Genomic DNA, 22742 nt, shown 5'->3' on the forward strand with positions numbered 1-22742 from the left:
TCTGCGTCTCATTTCTGATGTTTACCTGCCTGAACAGAAACTGGCCAAATCAAATTTGCTAGCCAAACTACTTTTACATTCATTGTACAGATATTTGTGCCATGAAATAAACGTTATGCCACATTTTAAACACACACTTTTATTGACTGATTAGGTGACATTTATTGAAAATGTGGACTATTCGCAACTAAAATATAATAAAAGTTCTACTTGATGTTACATATACTGTTGTAGAGATTCTACTGATGTTTTAACTCTGTCTCTCTGGCTGTCTAATTTAGGACCTGCCTAAAAAAAAGAGAATAATAAAGATGATAATCCAAGCATAATCCAAGAAAGTGACAAGAACAGATCTCAGTCTCTGCTGAGTCAAGTAAGGCAACAGATTTCATATTGACACTCATCTACTATGGCCAAATTTCAGATACTTTGCTGGCAGTAACAACAGGAACACTGCCATGCCAGGAATCCATCACGGGCAAGTTCTGATCTGTTGCCAGCTGTATAGCACTTCAAAATGGCACAAGCACCATCTTTTAGGTTCTTTCTTCTTTAGAAAAAGAGTGACATGCTAGATACCTTTGTTTGAAACCAAATTTTAAAGAGACAGATCAACTTAGACATTTTCAAACTCTACTAAACTGTTAAAAGAGTAAAGCCTTCTGGGCCTGAAGCTACTTTGCCATCCTTTCCCTTCAAGCACAGTAAAACTCTCTTCTCAATTCTCAGCTGGTATCACCTATGTGCAAAGAACTGTCTCTGTGGTACCCAGAACAACAGGTCAAACAGCCATTTCCACTGGAGAACCAAGAAGGCTAAATAATTATCAAACTCACCTACCTAAAATAACAAATATAAGAAGAAAAAGTAGAAAGGCTAGAACTAAACCCAATGCCAGCAACGTACTGTTATCCACAACTAGAGGGCAGACTAATACCACCGGCAAGTAGCAAACACAGTCCTGCAAACTCCCTGCAACTCTATACAAAATCCATTTCAAGTTTTCCCAGATCGAGAGTTTCTGGATTTGGTTTTCAATGTGAAGCCTTTGAGCTCACCACCCCAACACACACTTTTAAACCCAAAACGCTGACACACTTCTGCACTGCCTCAGATTCTCAAGTGCACAATGATAACTACTTTCAAATACAACAGTACATTAGCTCTGTAACTAAAAAAAAAAAAGGTCACTTCAGCAGTCCTAATTAACCAGACCTCTACACCCCTTCCATGACCAACCTGAATAAGCAGCACTGTGCTCCTCTCATTCAAGTGTGTGACCAGCTTTAGAACAGACAAGACCACCACAAAATCCCAAATAAACTACTTAGCCCTTTGTCGATGACAAATGGTTCTTACCACTTTATTGTGCTTCTAAGGTTAGGTTGACTGACGGTGCTGTCATCTATAAATATTGTTGAGCATGAGCTGTATTTTTTCGTAAGCTGCCCAGGAGACACCTTAGTGGGAGAAAAAAAAAAAAAACAACAGAAATACATTCAAGAAGAGGGATTCTGTAAACTTTGGTTTACCACACTGAATACTGGCTTTACACCTCAGGTAGTTACTGCAGAGGAGGTCTTTGTAGATGATCTGGACAGGCTGGATTGATGGGCTGAGGCCAGTTGTATGAGGTTCAACAAGGCCAAGTGCCGGGTCCTGCACTTCGGTCACGGCAACCCCATGCAGCGCTACAGGCTTGGGGAAGAGTGGCTGGAAAGCTGGCCGGCAGAGAAAGACCCGGGGGTGCTGGCTGACAGCCGGCTGAATATGAGCCAGCAGTGTGCCCAGGTGGCCAAGAAGGCCAATCGCATCCTAGCCTGTATCAGGAACAGTGTGGCCAGCAGGAACAGGGAGGTGATTGTTCCCCTGTACTCGGCGCTGGTGAGGCCGCACCTTGAGTACTGTGTTCAGTTTTGGACCCCTCACTACAGGAAAGACATTGAGCTGCTTGAGCGTGTCCAGAGAAGGGCAACCAAGTTGGTGAGGGGCCTTGAGCACAAGTCTTATGAGGAGCGGCTGAGGGATCTGGGGTTGTTCAGTCTAGAAAAGAGGAGGCTGAGGGGAGACCTTATTGCTCTCTACAACTACCTGAAAGGGGGTTGTAGTGAGGTGGGTGTTGGTCTCTTCTGTCAGGTGCCTGGAGATAGGACAAGAGGAAATGGCCTCAAGTTGAGGCAAGGGAGATTTAGGTTAGATATTAGGAAAAATTTTTTTACTGAGAGGGTTGTCAAACATTGGAATGGGCTGCCCAGGGAAGTGGTTGAGTCACCATCCCTGGAGATATTCAAAAAGCGAGTGGACAGGACTCGATGATCTTGAAGGTCTTTTCCAACCGAAATGATTCTATGATTCTATGATTGTTCCTCCTATGTAAGCTAACCTATAGCCATCAAGTTCCTGAGGATACCCTTTGTGTAAGATAGATAGGTTTATAAATCATCCCTTGTAATATACAACATGATGTTTTTAGATAAGTAGTTTTCAGCAGAAACAGCTGCAGCTAAAGCAGCAAGTCCTCCAATTTTCTCAGTTCTCCTCCATTCCATTCTTGCCAGTTTGGGTCTCAGTCTTCCCTCTGTATGATGTACTTTATTACATTTCCCTGTGACTCCATAATCATCTTCTTCCTTCTTTTATATTCTATACCTTTACATTTTCTGGTTATCCAGTACTGCTCCCTGTAAAGACAGTTTTGCATTTGGGGTTTTGTCTTGTATTTCACAAAAAAGAAATCTCTTCCTGACATTGCTCACTTCGCTCATGTCTTGTTTAGCGTCTGCAATCTGGAAATAAAGTATTACTATTACCCTTACTTTTACTATTTAAAGCTAGCAATATGTTTCATCATCTATCCTAATCCTGTAGATTTTATACTGTAAGAAATCTTCCTATATAACACTAAGTCAGGCTTCCCTGAGCATTTTTAGAGAATGCCTTGCACTAGAGCTAGGACGTTGTAATTGAGAGACGAATTCTAATCAAGCAACCCAAGATTCATTAGTTTTTGCCAGAATCTTTTTAAATGCCTTGTCTAAAAACTTGAAAGTCTTCCATATGAAAATGTTGGCACCCTCCACAACTCAATGGCTGCCTGGGAATATCTCCCACTCCAGCTGAAGTTTGCCAGCAAAAACAATCCAATCACACTTCACCTTACTGCTGGCGTACTAAAGCTGGAACTTTGTAATTGAGAAAGAAAAAAAAGACAAGAAAAAAAGAACCACCCCCCATAATCATACTAAATACAGCAGACTTTAAATATTATCTTACCAGTAACTTATCAGTAGACCCTTTTGCTAGACGGTATTTTTTAAGCTTTGTGTTAGTAACTTCCATTCTTAGCTTTACTAGTCAATTTTTTATCCACTTATTAATGACATTGCATCTTTTTTGTATATTTTTTTTGCTAAGTGAAGTGTCAAAACCAACTCATATTTGCAGAAAAAGCTTAGAGCATGTTTTCAGTTTTTAAAACTAGTGGATTATTATTTATTTATCATGCTGATGGTAATGTTTGTTCATCATTCTCTTTTCATGCTGGATACATTTCTTACAGTAAGTCCTGTAGTGATGCTCCAACAGCAAGTCATTTAACACATCGTCTCAGCTGAGAAATTAATCCAGTTTTATTTCTGTTTAAAAAAAACAATGTAGGCAGTTTGACTTATATTTTCTCCTATACTGTTCTGAAATGCTCAAGACTGATACAACACAAAAATCCACTCTTATTCTTTTGACATCAGCCATTCTATGCTCTGTGATACTGTGCCTGTTGGTTTATTTTTTAAAGACAGGCAAAGATAAATCAGTTTTATCTTGCTAAGGAGGATTTGGAACACATGTAGGACTATATACCTAGAACTACTACAGTTGTTTCTTGAATTTGTCTTTGTCCCAATACGCTAATAGTATCTGTATAGCACACTAAGAATTTGTTTTACTTACATGATTGATGTGGTTACTCTTCCTCTTCTCTCGCACTAGAAAGAGGGAGAAAAAATGTGAACTGAAAGGTTTCTAAAATACAATCCCAATTTACGTTCAGTAAATTCTATTAACCTAGTCTTCTGAAGTACATGAGTATTAGAAGTTTCAAATTTGACTTCAGGTGTCTGGAAAAGTAGTTTGAGGAAAAAATACTGAGTTTTATCAAGCTAGTAAACTAGTTACTTCCAACTATCCACATGTACATTTAGGAACTACTTCTACCCATTGCACTAACAGAAAAATGGCTCAGCTTTGAAAAGATGCTGTGCATCATGAAAAACTGCATGACTTCAGATAGTTCAAATAGACAATGTCCAACATCCAACAGCAACCACTTAGTAACCAGAAGTAAAAACATCACACACTGAACCTGAAAGACACACAAGGAGGAAGTGAGGAGCCCAGCATTATACACTTGTTCTCTCTTCTACTATTAGACAGCAGAAGGTAAAAAGGTATTTCACAATACAGAAGATGCTGGCACAAGCCATGCCTGTTTATCATACAACTGCAACCATGTTATTTTATCATTTTAAACTGTGTCAGCCTTTCAAAAAAGATTGTAAGGTTTAACTTCCAGCTATAACAGTAGCAGTAAAACAGTGCTGTTAAAGGAGAGCTGAGAGTTGCGTACATGCCAAAAGCTATACAAATGTGACCAGTCTGGGCAGGCGACTTCTCCTAAGTTTTGACCTCAGACCACTTGTTCACAGGACACATTCTCTTACATATTTAGAAAAATTAACAACTGGAAGAAAGTATCGAAATTGTTTTTTGTCTTTTTGCATAAATCAAAACTTAGAATCCTGGTAACATCTCAGTGAGAGAGAACTTACAGATATTAATTCTACTAGTTCTATGGAAGGTTAACTAGAAAATAAATGCTTCTGCCTGATTGTCCATAAAAATAATAAAAATCAATTCATCCAACTAATACAAACTTCAGAGAATAGCTTAATACTTATTACCTCACTAGCTGACCATTTTTCTACATGAACACAACTGTATACATTTCAATACCTTACATTTGAAGAATACCGCATCATGTTTAAAAGCAATACTATCCCCAATGAGGATGTTCATTTAGTTTGAATGTTATTTGCAGCAAGGCTGAAAGGCTGCACAGTGAATGAAGCTGCACTACAATATTCAAGAACTATGTCAACTTGCTAATTGCAACTCAAGCAGCGCTTCTCTAAGAGGTGTTTGAAATATGCAGGTCAGATCCTCTGTCTGTTTGAAGACTGACCTTAGAGGCCTTGAGGAAAGAGGGCTACATTTCCTTGGTATCATCTCTTCTGGAGAATCATGCTAGTGCTTGTTTCCACTACTCACAGATTATCTGAGCATTGCAAAGTTGATGAAACTGACAATTTTACTGCTTGCCATAAGACTCTGAATAGCAGGACTGCAATTGACAGACCTGTCAAAATAATCCTACTTTTCTGTGGCAAAGCTATGCCAAGGTAGAAGACACACTGCAGCTTTCCATCAACACATCCAATCTCAAGTGCAACACAGTCTTAGAAAAAACAGTTCTTCAAACAAGAACCAACTATAAAAGGAACAGAATAATTTTTAAAAGAATATCTTAAACTCCTTTTTAGTTGCAACTTCAAAATTTACTATTCTCAAAATTCTTTTTTATTTGTGCAATATTGAAACGCCTCCACTTTTTAACAGCATTTTGGAATGCACAAGCTATAGTAATTGTTCAAAACTGACTTTATTAAGCGAACAAGGGATCTGCAGATAAATCCATGTAATTAAAACCAGGATTCAAGAATAATTATACTACTGAAACTATTCAAACGGTTTAATACAACATATTCAAAAGCAACTGATATAGACTGATGGCTTAGTCTTATTATTCCTTACAGAAAACTGTCCTTTAGTTCTTTATTATTATTTTCTAATTTAAAGCAATTTTTAAAACAGTCCTTGGTCATAAAAAAAACCACCACTGCTTGAAGCTTGAATTACGCTAGCAAAGAAAGCATTGCTCCTTCAGACTACTAGGATCCAGACTCTGAAATCTCCTGATGTTTAGAAGAACAAGTGATTTTAAGTGTTAAGTAAAAGAGCCTATGAACAGATTTCTGTGTAAATACGCAAATTATTAATCCCTGTGCTTTGAAAGAATTAAAGTAATTTAAATGTTCTCAAGCTGTATAATTAAAATAGGCAGTTATTTTTCCAGTTTTTCTCCCGCCTTTTTTTAAATTGGCAAAAACTTAGCTTACCATCTGTTTGAGACTTGCTTAGGAAAATTGTGCTTGCTCTGGGATGATCAGATGGATTAGATTCCAAGGCTAAATCTGAAACAGAAATGACAAAAAAAAGGAGAGACCTTTAACAGAAGGTGATGATTACTGCAACAATTCCCACCCAGTCTTAAAATGCTCAAGCACAGTGATGGAGACAAGATCAGAAATACATAGAATGGGCTGCCTCTCTAAAGCAAAACCTTACTTTTGCCAAGATAAATAAAAATCTGACATTTTCCCCTCTGAGAAAAAGCCTGTGGACTTACTCCTACTGCCATGAAGCTCTGAAGTAGCTTATGGTTTTCATCAAAACAAAATCTGGAAAGGGAGATCTCGGAAAACAACATACATCTTCAAAAGTCAGTATGCGCCCCTGCATGTTAGGGTAGCTGGATGTGGAGCCTGTGCTCCATAGAGGGCAAAAAGCTACAACTTTGAGAGCATAATTAAAAAAAAAAAAAAAAAAAAAAAAAAGACACTGCTGGTCTTTCTCTCTTTCACTCTATGGTTTAAGTACCCAATAGGGCAGGAAACAATTTCTGTGGTCTTACAAAAGAACCCAGTAAGTAACTTTTACAGTGCTGATAAATACCAAAACATGGATTTTACGCTATTCTGTTCTTTTGGAATTTTAAGTAAAACCCTGTACAGCTAATATATAATTACTGAAGAACAAAATGATTGCTTTAATCCTTTGCCACGATGAACTAATGATGACATTAGATGAGGATATGTTAAGATTATTACTTAGATTAAGATGGGAGTAATCACCAAAAAGTTTGTTGACGAAACTGTAAACATCATGATGAAATTTTGAGCTGCATTAGCTTTGACAGAAGAAACAGCTGTTGCAAGGAAGTCATGCTACAGACACACTGACTCGAACATACAAACAGAATAATCTAGTACTGCGATCCTGTACATCCTGGAAAGAGCAAATTCGCACCCATTTACATTTGTCATTCTGATCTTCCTGTGTGCTACTTATGCCATGCTAACCATAAAAGCATGCGAGCTAGCAAACTTGCACGTTAGTGTTTCGAGGTAGTACACCAATGCAGTTACCACACCCTTAAAAAACAAAGTCATCTAAGAATCAACATCAACTTTTAATGAAGAAAAAAGAAAAAAAAAAAAAACTTAAGAGCTTTTTATGCCCTCAGACATCAGAACTCTGGTTAAATAGTAGCCAGAGTATGCACAAACTGTCTTGGTGCTGGAATTCTTAACAATCTGAATGTTTTGTGCTACTGCACCTAACCCACAGCACAGCCACAGCCCTCATGCGTCAGCAAGTGAATGTAATTGCAAAAGTACGTGTGTCCCCAAGACTTCTCATTCCAGATTCCCACTGGTACACAACACTGGTATCCAGACCTGGATGTTTTCCAAGTACTTGGCTTACAACATCACTGATCTTAGTCCAACAGTATTGCTCTGACACTGGTCCAGGATGCAGACCACTGTAATTTTGAATCTCTACTGTGTAAGTAAGGTGGCCAACGTCTATTTAGGAACACAACGATTGTTCAGTCAGGAATTTCCCCCCCGCCCCTCAAAAAAGGCCAGAGTCAGCTATGAAAGCAGACCATCTCGAGCAGTTTTAGAAGCTAACTTACAAAACCAGTATTTCTATTTTCACCTTACTGTGCTCATTCATGGCACACACAGTGAACAGATACCTGAATTTAATCATATGGTTAAAATGTAAGAAGTCCTGGTTTAGAAGCCCTACAATGGAATTTGCCTTACAGCTCATACCCAAAGTACCACTAATACACATTTGATTCTCTGAAAAAAATTCCAGCACACAATAGTATGCCATACTGGCACATTTTAACTACTGTTTGTAACATCTCAACAAAATAGTGTAACTATTGTTTAAAATTTGTCCACAATGTTGACAAGTTTCCAACACTGATTTAGCAAAATTAATTTTAAGAGACAGTACAGAGACCAACTCTAGTTTCTAATGCTAGCAGTCTATTAAAAAAAAAACCAACCACAAAACAACAAACTTTGACACAGACCAAGGAATTCACTAATAATGGCAAATATCAAACAACTTTTTAGATTTGAGAAAGGAGTGATTCAGAAATGGAAGTATTTTGCTAGTCTACCAAATAACTTAAAAATCATCAACAGGCAGAACAAGACTGCAATATGCAGGTTTAAAATACAGATTATTATTAGCAAGTTATGATGCAAACAGAGCAAACAACTCAAAATTTATTTATTTACAGTTCAGCAGCAACTTTTAGAATAACTGGGTAAGTCGGGTTAGAAAGGACCTCAGGAGGTCTCCAGTTCAACTTGTTGCTGAAAACAGGGTCAGCTATGAGGCAGAACTAGGCTACTCAAGGCTTTACCCAGTTGAGTCTTGAAAACCTCCAATGAGGGTCCACAGAGCCCACATCACCTTTCCCACCGAGGGGGACTAATGCCTACAGGGCTAAGGGACTCACTATGGAATGGTAGGGAAGAGCGTGTAGGACTGTACAAGATTTGCATGACATTTAGGGGAAGGCAGCAAGGAAGATTGGGGAGGAACAAGCAGAGGAAAACAGAGGGAAAAGGGCTACTGAATTCAGTAACTCCTAACACAGGGCTTTGTGTTTCTCCTTGTTGAATTTCACAGGGTTCCTGTTGGCCCAATCCTCCAGCCTATCTAGGTCCATCTGAACAAGCAGCCTCCAGCATATTGACTGTTGCCCAGCTGGGTGTCATCTGTGATTTGGGCACACTCCACTGCCGCCTCCGAGTCACTGATAAATGTTAAACAGGACAGGTGCTTTTTTTTCCCAGGGATGAGAGAGTACTGGATAAAGTTCATCCTCCCTCACGCCATAAAAAAAAATACACTAACATCTTGACTTCCCTGAGGTTTTGATTTACTTTGAAACTACATGACTTGTTAAAGCTCGCTTCTTATATTGTTCCTCCCTCTTGTGCTCTGCTAGTCCCTATATCCATGCTTCTTAGATGTTAGAAATCAGGTCTAGGGCTAAAAGCACTACAAGAATTAAACACATGCAAGTATAACCAACTTTAATCCCAGACAAGAAGGGTCTAAGATATGCAGCACTGCAGGATGTACCAAGGGACACAATATTGACATGGCCACACAAGACAAACTTGCCCCCCTGAACCCAAGCACACCCACACATTTGAGGAGATAAACAGCAGTGAAAGGAAAATAGACTTCACTGACTCCAGTTCCACAGTGGCTCTGCCAGACAAAAGATGCTTTCTGCTGGACAAAGTCAGGTGTATCACCACCCACAGCACATTAAATCCACAACACAGATTATACAACCAGAGCTACAGTACTAGTGAAGTCCAAGACACATTGTGCAGCCCCTGGTACAAAACCCCACAAGAAGTGATAGAGACCAACTGTAGCTAGGCTTCTTATCCCAGAATAATGTGGCATTAGCAGAAACAGTACATCTGCTTTTCTCTTGCAAGAAACTGCAAAGATGCATGTAGCAGACTGCCTCCCTGTAGCTTTCCCCTCCCAAGCAGCCAGAGAATTTTAACTGTCCTGTGCTGTTCTCCTTGGACCATGCTTTATTCCAAACAATTAGTCATATGATTTGCTCTTCCTAAACTGTCAGTGTTGCTCATGAAATACCAAAAAGCAACAGCAATACAGCTTATGAAGGAAGCATAAGGCAAGAGGCAGATAAAGATATGAGAAGAGGTAAAATGTAATGGAAAACATGGCAAAAGAAAAGCCAGAGGAAGAAATTAACCTGTCTGCAAACAATTTGACTCATACTCAAGTGTGTAGCACTTATGAGTCCAAAACCAAGATATCTAGCCCTGAAAATAAGGGTAAATCTTAATTAGGAGCTATATCAGAAGATGTATGACAGAAAGCTCAAGCTTCACAGGAAGTTAACAGAAAAAGAAGCATGGTACACCACGGGAGGAACAGAAATAATGGGAATTAAAACATGCAGAAACAGGAATGACAGAAATGAGAGAAGCAACAGGATGATATAAAAAGCAAGAAAACAACTCCAAAACATTTTTGTTCTAGAGGCTCTCAATTCAACAGAAGTCAAAACACATTTTCTATCGGACCCTCACACCCAGCGATAAAGAGGTAAGAAGGGAAGATTCCCACTAGAAATTAAGTCTGTGGGAGCAGCACAGCAATGTAGCCACACTACAACGGCCCTCCACCTCTCTCTGAGAACTGCGAATTAAAAATAGCCTTCCCCCTTATTTCTCTGCATCTCAGTGCCATTTACTCATGTGGTACTACCAAGCTTGTCAGATCAACCTTGTTTCCAATTGGAGCACAGAGAAGCCTGAACTTGCTTCCCTCTCTCACCATTCTCATTTTAAAGAATCCCTTGCAGCTTGCTTGCCCTTCAGACAATCTCAGCTTCCTCTCCTGCTGCTGTGCGCTCCATGCGCTGATAAGAGCATACAGTCCCCCACAGGGCAGATCATATTACTTTTAAAAGCAAACCTCTGCCCCTAGCTCAAGATCTTATGTCCTTTCCTCAACACAAAATCCGCATGAAGACTTTACTTTTACTCACCTATGCCATATAAGAAAGTGTGTGGGTTTTAGGAATTTATAATGCTAGCTACTTACCTACTGTTTTATACACCTCCATGGGTGATTTCTACCTATTAAGAACACATTTTGCACACTGCATCGTGCTACATGTATTATCTCATGAATAAAGCCGACAGTCACTGTTAAGTAGCAGCCTTTTGATGATTTCACAGTGTTAGAACACTAAAATATTGCATTTCCTTTAACAGCCCCATCCTCTGCTTTACTAGACAGAGTAACATTTTGATACAGCACATATTTAAAGCATTAAATCATAAAATCATCTCTTTGCTGTAAATTGAGTTTCTTCCCTTGCTCAGTGGGTTACTAGCTTTGATTAATGTTTGAGCTTCCCTTATATTTCATTACCTTACAGTGTGAAAGATGCGAGTTCCTTAGCACTCTCAATAAACATTTAAAAATTAAAACAAATTAGACTAACAAATTTGCTAATACATTTCAGCAAGTCTGTTATTCCTAACAATAACTTCATATAAAATTATTTGTCCTTTAAATTATGTTATTCTATTTCTATTTCCAAAAACTTTCCTAAAAATTAAAATTCTGGTTTCTAAATTCAACCTGCTTTGTTAACTCCTCACCAGCCACACGGAACACACCATAGAATGCAGCGTGCACAGGTTGTTTTCCATTTGCCTTCTCCTGTTATGTCGTCAGTTACACACAGGTTAGTCTATCCTTTAAACGCTCCATGGGTGCCTTCTTCCCCAGATTTGCACAGAATGAAAGCACTTTGATCTCCTGATTATTCATCTTCAATAGAATACATCTCTCTTCCATAATGGGATGGACTCAAAAGATACAAAACTTGCTCTGTTTTCATAACTAATACAAGCAAATTTGAATACATAAAGGACTGGATCTGTGTTTCAGAAGTGCTTTCAAACACAACCAGTTCTCAGAAAGGAACTCTATTCTGAGGGAGAATCTTGGTGAAAACAATCTTAACCAACACTTGCATATGCATAGGTCCCTTAAAAACACTCCTAACTCCCCAGAGGGAATCAACTCTTTATTTAAAAAGGAAAACAACTAAAACCAACCCACACAGTTGGCGTTTGTTCACAGAAAGACAGAATCATTGAGGTTGGAAGAGACCTCTTAAGATCACCTAAATCCAACTCCCTGCTCAAGCAGGGTCAGCAAGAGCAGTCTGTCCAGGACTGTGTCAGTCAGGTTTTGAATATCTCCACAGACAGGGACTTCACAACCTCTCCACGCGACCTGTGCCAGTGTTTGACCACCCTCATTGTTAAATGATTATTTTTAAAGATTGTGACTTTACACAATACACACAGAAGGATGTTCTAAAGCTATTTAAAATGTCAGTTGTTCTTTATGACACTACTATGAGAACAGCAGTATCATTACCAATACTCAGCCCACATCCAAGCGCATTGTGATGTTTTAGAAGGCTGAAGAAATTACTTCAATGTATAACAAGCTCTCTTAATCAAGAAGGAATTATTTGCTCTTTTACACCACACTCCTGAGCTGGGCTGGTTCAACAAGAAACTGACACAGTAAGCATTTCAAATTTGCTACTAAAATCAGAAGAATTTAGAAAGCAAAAGTGTAGACCATCTATTAAATACTGTGGGCTATAGCCAGGGTTTAAGTTATCTATTCATTTCTGTGGTTTAAAAAAAAAAAAAAAAATCAATACACTATTAGTGTTCTTGCATTTCTTAAAGTGTAGTTGGATCCATACCACAGAAAATCCCAACATGATCCTATTGCACTCGGTTCACAGCCCCTGTTGGGGAAACATGGTAGAGAGATCTGTACCACGGTACACAGTACCAAGCCTTTCTGGGACTGAACAAAGTCCTGTAGGTTTCCATGTGTTTCATGATATACCTGCCAGGGTTATAATCACTTCTACATGGTTTAGCTAGGCAGAGCAGCAGGATGTCAGGAGTGCCCCAAATTCCACACTGAAGGCAGGACCAGTTAAAAGGAAGGAAAACTAGATATCCCTAGGATTTTATCTCAGAACTAGAACGAAAACAGTAGTTCACAAGCTAGATCTTAAAAGTAACTAATGTTTTGTTAAAGATGTGTTTCTGTACTGCATTTAACATAGGACCATTTAAAAAGATGAGGAGAAAGAATTGCTTCCATTCTGTCCACTTTTTATTCCCCACATAGACCTTCGCACATAACACAATTCACTACGATGAGAAGCTGAAGTAGAACTTCACAGCTCTAATTTTTTAACTGATAAGCCAAAAAAAAAATTTAAAGATCAACCAAATTTTACAATCCTAGATCCATGCTGATAACTGCAAGTGTAAGGAAAGCCTTCCCCATAACAACTCCTCATATGTCTCTGCCTTAATTATCACAAGACATGGTTCAGAAAGAAAAACAGGCAAGTACCAGAAATTCCAGTCTCATCTAGTGTCTGCAGGTAACCAAAATAAGATGCACTGTACTGTGTGCTAGGTATCACATGCCACCTGATGGACTGGCATATGTTCCTTCTCCTCTTCCAACTGCTCACGTTAACACAAACTTCAGATGAAGTTTGGGCTTTTACAAAAATTAACAGTGTCATCAAGTTTTGTGCCATTTTAGGCCCAGGCTCAAACACAGTCACTCTACAGCGGCTTTGTGGATTCTCAGCTTACCTGCAGTTTGTTCTATAAAAGAGAAATAACTATCTGCATACCAAAACACATCCAACAGTTTTACAGAAAAGCTTTTTTTTGTCTTTGAAAGAAACTGGCATTCAACAGTTTATTATCCAAGTCTGATTGAAATGTTTGATGACAAGCCAGCGTTACTTTTCACACTGGAAAAAAACCCAACAACTATGTTTGATTACTGCAATGACTCAAGACCCTTTCAGACCTCCAAACAGAAGCAAAGCTGTGCTATACACACACAGCTCATCAAATGCTGCAGAACGCTACCTGGTTGACAGTGGGATTTTTGTGAAAACTGTTGAGGTAACCCTGATAATTGCATCACCTGCAAGTATGATCTTCAGTTTTATTCATGTGGCTTTACTACACATTTAAATAAATAGCACCAAGCTTTTTAAGCCGGCTGCATCCTCGTTTGTCCGTTCAAGTTGAAACATTCAGAGTTTTCTTCTGAAAACATTATTTTTCTAGTGAGTGAAATAAAAGTGCACATTCAATCTTTAGCTGTAATGAAGAAAAAAGAGATTTAGAAATCTCAAGATGAGCTTGTTGGCAAGGATCTACAGATCTAAAGTCTGGGTTCTTAATGTCTGGTAGTATCTTCTTCCTGCCTCCCACAGTCACTTCTTCCTTCTTCCTATATGTGGAAGAAACATTGCGAGAAACCTTAATTTAATGTGTAATGCAAATTTGGGAGGAGTAGGCTTTTGTGTTTTGTTGGCTCGTGCAAGAGTTCATTCCCCTGTTAGTCAGCTTTTCAGTACGACCTCACCACACTGATCACACTTGAGAGAACAGATACTTCTAGCCACAAAACTTCTGTTGCTCTACAACATCTACCTTGACAGGTAGGAGGGAAATGAGCAACTCTCCTAAAGAAAGCCAGAAGAGGAAAGGATCCTAGAGATAAGTTACATGGGAAAAGTAAAAAAAAAAAAAAAAAAAAGAAAAAAAGGCTCAAGATGAAAATTAATTCAGTTTCCTTAGTTCCATAAGTTTCATCAAACCCCTCAGGTTAGCCATATATTTCCTTCCAATATTTCCTACTTTATGAAAATCTCTCAGTTGTAATAGCTGTTATACTGGAAGCCTGAAGAAACACACTCACCAAAACAAACAAATCAGCTTCCCTCCATATGAGCTTCATGTATATATGTTCCATATCAACTATTCTTAAAAAACCTAAGGCTTACACAAACTTGCTCACTGCAGAAGTCTACAAGATTTAGTGAAGAGAGAAAAGGATAGAGGATTCCTGAGCTGTCAGCAGTACCCAAGCATAAGAACAGAAATATAGATACTGTACTATGGCGATGATTTCTGCTATTTCCAATTCCCAAATTTGTAGATCAATTTCATCGTTGTCTCTGAACAACTTAACGATTCAGTCATTTCCACTACAGGCACTTTACAGATCATTTCATAAAGGCCATGACATTAGGCATCTTAAGCCAACAACATGCAAGGTGTTTCAGGCTTACAGAGAGTCAATTTTTTCACATTTGTCAAGATCACGTACTATTTGTAACTGCTATAAATACCTTTGTAATTAATTCCTAGTCAGTTACAGGAAAGAGATATTGCAAGTTCTCGGGAAAGAAGAGTGAGTGTAAGTGAGGTGAAAAGCTTGGTGAATACAAGGAAAAAAGGAGACACAACACCGGAAAAGAGACCAGAGCATCCGTTGGTTTTCACCCCCAACTTCATATTTGTCTAACTAGACAACAGTATTTGTCAGCCTATGCAGCTACAGAACTTCAAATAGAGAGGCACAAAAAACCAACACGAGATTGTCAAGCCTCTCCTGTGCTGAAAACTGCTGGCATCAAAAAGCTGACTCCTTGCCATCAGTGTTCTTTTTTTTTTTTTTTTTAATTTAACTTACTAACATTTTAACCACCATTTAAAAAAAAAAAACAAACAGGAACCCCCCCCCCCCCCCCCCCATGCTTGAAGTAAGCTCACATTATATAAGAGAGGAACAAATGAACAGTATTTAGACCTTCTGCAAGGAGGTTTATAGACAAGCTGTTGGTGAAATCAGATCACAGACAATCAATATATTCAAGTATCTGTTCATCTTCAACACCGTTTAATAACTGCGGCATGCAGGCAACTTGAAGCTTGCCCCTTTCAGCATGGCACAGCCTCTAGAGGGCCAGAGGGCTGTTGAAAAAAGAAAAGTAGGCTCACAGGTATTTGAATCTAGGCACTAGTCTGAGCCTGTTCAGGTAAATCTCACTTACTTCATTCTCTATTAACTCCCCTCTTCAAAGTCCCCTTCCATTTGTTTTCCCATCTAACCTCTGTGTGATGACCACATCCCACTCAGCACCTCTCCTGATCCCATTTGCTGTTCCCTCTCATCCCTGATTGTCTTTTCCCTTGTCATTCTTCACCACCTACCCACCCACCAGTTCTCCAGGTGAATGTACCAGGTCATTTTGTCCCACCAGTTCAGTAGGTCAACAATCTTCCCCTTGGTTCATGTGAATCAGTCAAACCTCTGCTCAAAACTGCTGAACTCAGTAAACAGCAGTGGTGGTACAAGTGAGAAAAGTCTGACAATTGAGGCCTTGTTCTAGTTTTATCCAAGGATCAAAGAATTTATGAAAAATTAGATCTATGTTTAAACTTAGGGATCTGGCAATAAAGTGTCAGCCATAAGAAGTGCTCCCCCAAATAACCAGAAAAAAAAAATCACAGGAAAAAAGAAGCCGAAAATAAAGATTAGCAGACACTCATTTGGGAAAGCAAACAAACAACCCCCCTCCCCCAAAAAACAGTAACCAGCACAGCCCAAATGGCACGTTAAGATCAAAGAGATGCCATTTCTGAAACTAGATAGGAAAGCCTTTTTGATCAATTCAAACTGCTTCGGACTGTTGCACGCTGAAAGAAGGAACACTTAATGCTCAGCTGAAGAGTCAACTAGCAGCTTCAGGTTCATTTTAGCTTTTGATATTTAACAGTAGGCATAAACCTATCTGGAAGAAACTATAATTTTCAAAGTTACATTTATTCCCATTTACTTAATACAACTTGGCTTAGCATATCAATCCACAACTGCAGGCTTATTTCTCATTCTGAAAAAGCATGCACTGAACAGATTATGGCTCAGGATCTTGAGAACCATAAAATACAAAGTCATCCTTTAAATTCTCTTAGCAGTGGATCTGACAATCCCTTCCCATTTGAATTAACTTTTGTGGAAACACTACACTTTCAGTTTCACAGGGTTTTAAATCCATCCCACTTACCACTCCTTTTTTGTCTTACATAAATACCACTTCATAACCTCCCCATTTTAAGAAAGTGAGATTTTTCTTGTTTCATTCTGATCTGATACAGACAATCTAAGCAGTGCTGACTGGAAAGCAGTGCCTGTTAAGTAGTGTGCTGGAGAAGCTACAGAATAATTCTCATTTAAGAGCATAGACCTGCAAGGACCACATTCCACTTGCTATGAAAAAGCAAGGGAAAACAATACAAAACAAAAACTCCAAAGCTCAGTTGGTAACTTCTGCATTCCTGATACAACCAATACATTAAACTTTAGCAAAACAAGTGCAAAAGTGCTAAGACAGACTTAACAACAAGAAACAACTTCAAGATAGAAATTTAAGGAATGAAGCATCTCCATCACATTTGGATGCTAGCTTTCCGATATATTTAGCTGTGTTCTTAGAAACTCCTAGAACTGAGCAGCATGGAACAAAAATAGCCAAGATGATCTTGACTTTTTTCCCCTGCAGCTTTGTCCCTCTTCCCCCTGCCAAAGCATTCAAGAAAAGGCCAGTCAGTAGGTTCCCAGCCTTCCGTTATTGACAAAACTGGCATCTTAGCTAACCTATGATATTATACATTAATAAATTATAGAAGTAATATTTATCCCTCAAATGAAACTGCTGGACTACTTACCACTGTACCAACAAACTAATGCTCTGTAGTAGACAACAGCACAGAAACATGTAGGCTGCTTGCATGGTTTGGGTATGCTGGCAGCTTTTATAACCGAGAGTTAAGAGGGATAAGCATAGCTATCTGGTATATGCAAGTGCTGCATTTACAGATTTATTATTTTCATAGAAGGTCTTAAACAGATAGCAGTATCACTTAAAATTTCATTATAATGCCTGTTTCATGACACTTGATTTCAGACTTGACAAATAATGCTTTACGTTTTGAAGTTAACTGCTTCAATCCTACTCAGGTAGTGCTTTGTAATGTTCAAAAATGAACACAAGAAGTTTTACTTCCAATACTGACCATCCAGAACTGTATTTTCATAAAGTTATCAAACTCTGATACTTTTTGCAGCCCTGCACAATTATATCAATCAGAAAACTGTAGACAAATAGCATCTATAATTTGTAACAGATCTACTTCTGAGGCCATGCAATAGCAAACCACATAGCACTGTAAAAGTGATCTTTAAAATCATCTAAAACATATACTACTTCTGCAGTTCTAATTTTAGGATTACCTCCTGCTTCAAAACTAAAGTTTCCATAGCCACAAAAGTAAAATTTGCGAAAGACAGCTACTATCTTATTCTTGGACTATATACTTTTATTCATGTCTGCAAATTCAAAAAATTAAATACTTCTCTACTTCAAGGCCTGTTCTGACATCTGGATGAATTCACAATTAAGCCTAGTTACTTAGCACTGCTGACATGATCACATACTAATGATTCAAACAAATACAACCCTTATTCCGGAGCAAATTTATTGAGCTTAGGCATTTTTGCTTGGGTTATTAGAATCTTTAGAGAGTTTAGGTCCTCCTCCCTTAACAAATATGGGAGAGCTGAGAGATTTCTGTAATATTTTTGTGAGAAGGTAAAGTTTTATTTCTCCTAGATAGCAAATATAATTTCTCCTACTGCTGTATTGCACAGCTGCCTCAAAGGAGATCCAAGGGGCTGACTGTTCCATCTCGTTTCTGTAACAGCTGCACCATATGGTGCTGTGCAGAACCATGCAAGTTTAATAATTCCATTTCTGAAGGCTTCCTCACACTCTTGTGCAGCCAGCTTCTCCCTGATGGCCAAATTTTTTTTCTCAAGTTCAAGACGAGTATGGAGGGCCAGTGATAATTGTTATTGTATGCATCGTACATTAAAGATGTCAGACAGGCTATCTTTTTTTCAACCGAATGTATTTCATATGGGTGTGGTTATAATTATGAAAAGGAATAGCAAGATGCTTGTTAATTAAACTAAGTTTTGAATATCATAAGCTATTACACTGTGCTGTACGCTTACGGTAATCACGTGAACATGCAGACAGACACGAGCACCCCTAACCTGTTACATGTTGTCTCGGTAACTCTCACTGCAGCACAAACCTGCAAGCTCTTCCTAGGCATGTCTGAAAAGGAAGGAGATGCATAGCAGAGCAAGTCTGTGTGACACCAGTGCTCCAGGTGTAACTGGAAGGAACCTGAACAGCAAACACGTACTTTCCCATGAGCTCAAGGAAAGCAAATCGGGAACAGCGAGAGCTACATGACAGGGAACCTCAGTGTTAAGTCCACAGCTATAAGCGAGCACCCTGCATCGCTAGATTATAAATTACCCACGTCCAGCCACAATGATGTCATCGTAGGCACACAATCTTTGTAATTCTTAATTCCCTCGTTCCCCACACACCCTCTTCCTTCCTCCTGTTCAACAGAGACTAGAAGCGCAGCAGCTTTTGCGAACCGCCTGAACGTTACGACTGAGTCACGACTCCGCAGTTCAGGAGAAACGAGCGGCCACACTTCCACCTCAAATGGGAGCTCCCGGGGGCTCTGCCACGATTCTTTCGGGTTCCCCGACCCCCCCCCCCCCCTGCAGCGGGTCGGGAGCGGCCTGCGGGGCTGCCAGGGACCCCGGCCGGGCACTCCGCGGGCCGGAGGGGAGCCGGCCGCTCCTCCGCCCTCGGCCGGGTTTACCTGTTAAGCGGCCGCGCCGGCCCCGCGGCTTGTACTTCGGCAAGAGGTCCCGGACCCGCGGCCCGTTTCCCCCGTCCGGCGGCAGCCGGGCGCCGTGCCCGCAGGGAAGCCCGGAGCTGTCAGAGCGGTGACAGCCGCGGGGAACTTTGCTTGGGGCGCGGCGCCGGCCCGGGTGGCGGCAGGCCGGGCCCCCCCGCCCCGAGGGGCTCGCCGGACCGCACGCTCTCTCCCGCCGCCGGGACAAAGGGGACGAGCCGCGGGCGGGGAAGCGCCGCGCCGCAGGCTGCCAGCCCCCCCCCCCCCCGGGGCACCCACCCGCGGCGGAGCGGGGCGGGGGCACCAGGGGGACAGCCGCCGGTGGGGCGGAGACGCGGTGCCCGGCGCTCCCCGCCGCCCGCCCGCCCGCCGGACCCCGCCGCTCGCCCCCCGCTCACCATCCGGGAACTCCCGGTCGCTGATGTGCTGGAGGTGGGGGCCGCCGCCGCCGCCGGGATCCGAGTCCCCCGACTCGGCCTCCGCCGATCCCGAGCCGCCGCCGCCCGCCGCCGCCGCCGCCTGGTACGCGTCCGCCCAGCGGTCGGGCCCCGGCGCTGCCCCGCCGCCGCGGGCCCGGCTAAGCTTGGGGCTGGCGTCCGGGGATACGCAGCAGGTGACGGTGTTGCCCATGGAGCTCGGAGCTCCCCCGCCGGGCCCCGGCTACGCGGCTCCCGGGCTGGGGCGGGGGAGGGGGAGCCGATACGCCGGGCTGAGGGAGGGACGGAGGGAGGGGCGGGCCTCAGCGCCGCATCACCATCACCGTCGCCGTCGCCTCCGGCCGGGCGCGGCCCCCTCCCGCCCCAACGGCCGCGCGAGCCCCCCCGCCGCCTCCTGCGCGCGGCGAGCAACGGACCTCGCGCGAGTGGCCACCTTCCCCCGCGCCGGGGGAGGGGCGGGGGGAGACCGGGGTGGGGGTGGGAGGGAGGCCCGGCCCCGCCTCGCTCCCACCCAATCGCCTCCCGCCGGGGCGCCGCGTGACGCCGCTCCGCCAATGGGCGCGGGGCCCGTCACGCGGCCCCCGCCGCGCCCTTCCTCGCCTGCCTTCTTCCTTCCCCACGCGCACACGCACACGCAGCGCCGGCCGCGGCCCCGCGGCCCCGCTCCGCGGCCCGCCCCCTGGCTGGGCCACGCCCTTGGCCACGCCCCCCCCGCGCCTGGCTGGCGCTGCCCGGCTGCGCACGTGCTGCCGCGGCGGCAGCAGCAGTATGAAAGTAATAATGAAATCGTTAAAAGCAATACTATAGCGTAATCAAATAACACATAACTGTATTAATAAATAGTAATATTAATAACATCCCGCCTGTGTGCCGCCTCCGCGGTGGCCGCGTACAGCGGTCCAGAGAGGCTCGGTAAGGGATGCAGGCAGCCTCGGGTGCTGCACTTGTAAGTTTAAAAGGTTGTTTCCGAGTCTCGCCGGCTCTTTCCCCCCATAATCAAAGTGAAACCTTTGAAACAGGGCTTCTGGGGGGGTCTGGGGTGTTTTGCCCGCCTGTCCCCGTGCCTGCTAAGCGGGCGGCTCGTGTTGCCGGGTGCCCGGCCGGGCTGGGGGGGCTTGCGGCGGCCGCCTGGGCGCCCTGCGGGCGGCTCCGATGACTTTACGGTGAAGTCCCTCAAGCAGTCGAGCATAAGCAACGCTTACACGTGGCCGCTGGGATTCCCGCGGACTTTCGTTTCGCTGTTCTGTAAGTCTCCAGCAGCTGCGTTTTTGCTGGGTGAGTCTCCGCTACCTGAGAGCTTCTCAGAGGACTGGAACGCTCAAATACACCGCGGGGAAGATGGCTTAGAGGGCAAGATACCCACAGCAGTCAGAGGCCCTGATAAGCACGAACACACGTTGTTCTGCAATGGGTCACCTCACCGTCACTACAAAAATTTAACTCTGGCCCCCTGATAAGAAGAATGGCTCCGCAGAAGACTTAAGAACACATAAAGTATTACAAAATGCTGCTATCATGCTGGCAGTTATTCCAGAGGTAGGCAGGCTCAGGGTTTCACCCCGTTCTGTGGGACAAATCCTAACGTTGGCTCTCCCGTGTGATCGCGTACGCAGAGTATTCAGACAAAACTGTGCCTAGTTTCTTTGAACAGAGGAAGTCATAGATGCTGCATTTCTGGACTCTGTGCAACTTAATTCCAGGCACAATAAAGGGAGGAACTAAATGATTTATAGTCTTACATGAGGATTAGTCCCTCAGACTGATGAACCATACTTTTTCACTTGCCGGCAAGTTCTCTAAGCTGTGTTAGCTAAGCCTCTCTACACGCTACTGACGGTTTGTAAAGCCTTGTTACTCCAGAGAAACCTGACCTCGCTGTGGATTACATGAGGGCCTCAGAGAAGATTTGCTTTCAGCGCTTTTTGAACGGCTTCAGCCCAACGTCCCTCCGCAGCCTCTGTACTCAGCTTGGAAAGCTGTAGGACAGTGGGTCCTACTCCCACATCCAGGAAGGACCGGGAGTTAACCATCGGGTGGGACAGGAGGTTCGCCTGAGTCGGGGAGCGGGGGGGGGGAAGGAGCTTCACGCAAAACAGCCATTCAGAAGTTGGTGTTTTCTTCCCTCTGGCACTGCATCCACTGATTTTTGGTGAGGATGGTGGGGGAAGAGAAGAAAGCTGGAGGGTTGGTGTGGTTTAGTGAAGTAATTAATTCTCAACCAAGAATAAGAGCTGGCTTGCATCTGCACTATTTAATACTAAAACTGGTGTAATTTACCCTCTCACACCAGAAAAGCAATACCCATACTTGTTTGCTGGCTGACTCTATTTTAAAAAGTGGCAGCGGCTGAGCAAGCTGCACTCCTGCTGGGAAGTCCAGCGGCTCAACGCCAACGGAGGCGAGCCCGCTCCATCCGGAGCGGTGGGAGGACTCATGGGCAAATCTGCACATCTCAGCCAGACAGCCATGACACCGAGTGTCCATTTCTTAAACCGTGCCCATCCTGTTCCTTGCAGCTGCGCCAGCGCGTGCGATGGGGCTGCCCGGCTTCGGTGGAGGGAGGTACAACTGCAGCAAGTGCCTCGTGGGATCCCAGCAGCAAGCTGGGACCTCTGCTAAGTCTGGGCTTCGGAGCAGCCTCAGGGAGCCCTTTGCCAAAGCTGCGGTTTTGGGCAGTAGAAAATCCTTGTTCAAGGGTGAAAAAGAAGTGAGCAAGAGTGGCTCACCACGTGTCTGAGCGCTGAGACCCAGCCATCGAGGGCAACAGCCAAAACGCCACGTACTTGTCCCGATAAATGAAATATGCTGGGAACTTGGAGTG

General features: G+C 42.7%; 1 protein-coding gene across 1 annotated transcript in view; it reads right to left on the minus strand.

Annotated features, from left to right (window-relative positions):
• Positions 1-20361, minus strand: part of CCNYL1 (cyclin Y like 1) — a 35604-nt gene extending 15243 nt beyond the window's left edge. Inside the window, exons 1-4 of the mRNA XM_052793182.1 lie at positions 19883-20361; positions 6234-6308; positions 3949-3983; positions 1360-1460 (exon numbers count right to left, since the gene is read on the minus strand). Of these exons, the coding sequence (XP_052649142.1) occupies positions 1360-1460; positions 3949-3983; positions 6234-6308; positions 19883-20114 (443 nt within the window). The 5' untranslated portion in view covers positions 20115-20361. The remainder of the gene's footprint in view (positions 1-1359; positions 1461-3948; positions 3984-6233; positions 6309-19882) is intronic.
• Between the last annotated feature and the right edge of the window lie 2381 nt (positions 20362-22742).

This window comes from Harpia harpyja, chromosome 7, assembly GCF_026419915.1.
Source record: "Harpia harpyja isolate bHarHar1 chromosome 7, bHarHar1 primary haplotype, whole genome shotgun sequence".
Classification (NCBI taxonomy): domain Eukaryota; kingdom Metazoa; phylum Chordata; class Aves; order Accipitriformes; family Accipitridae; genus Harpia; species Harpia harpyja.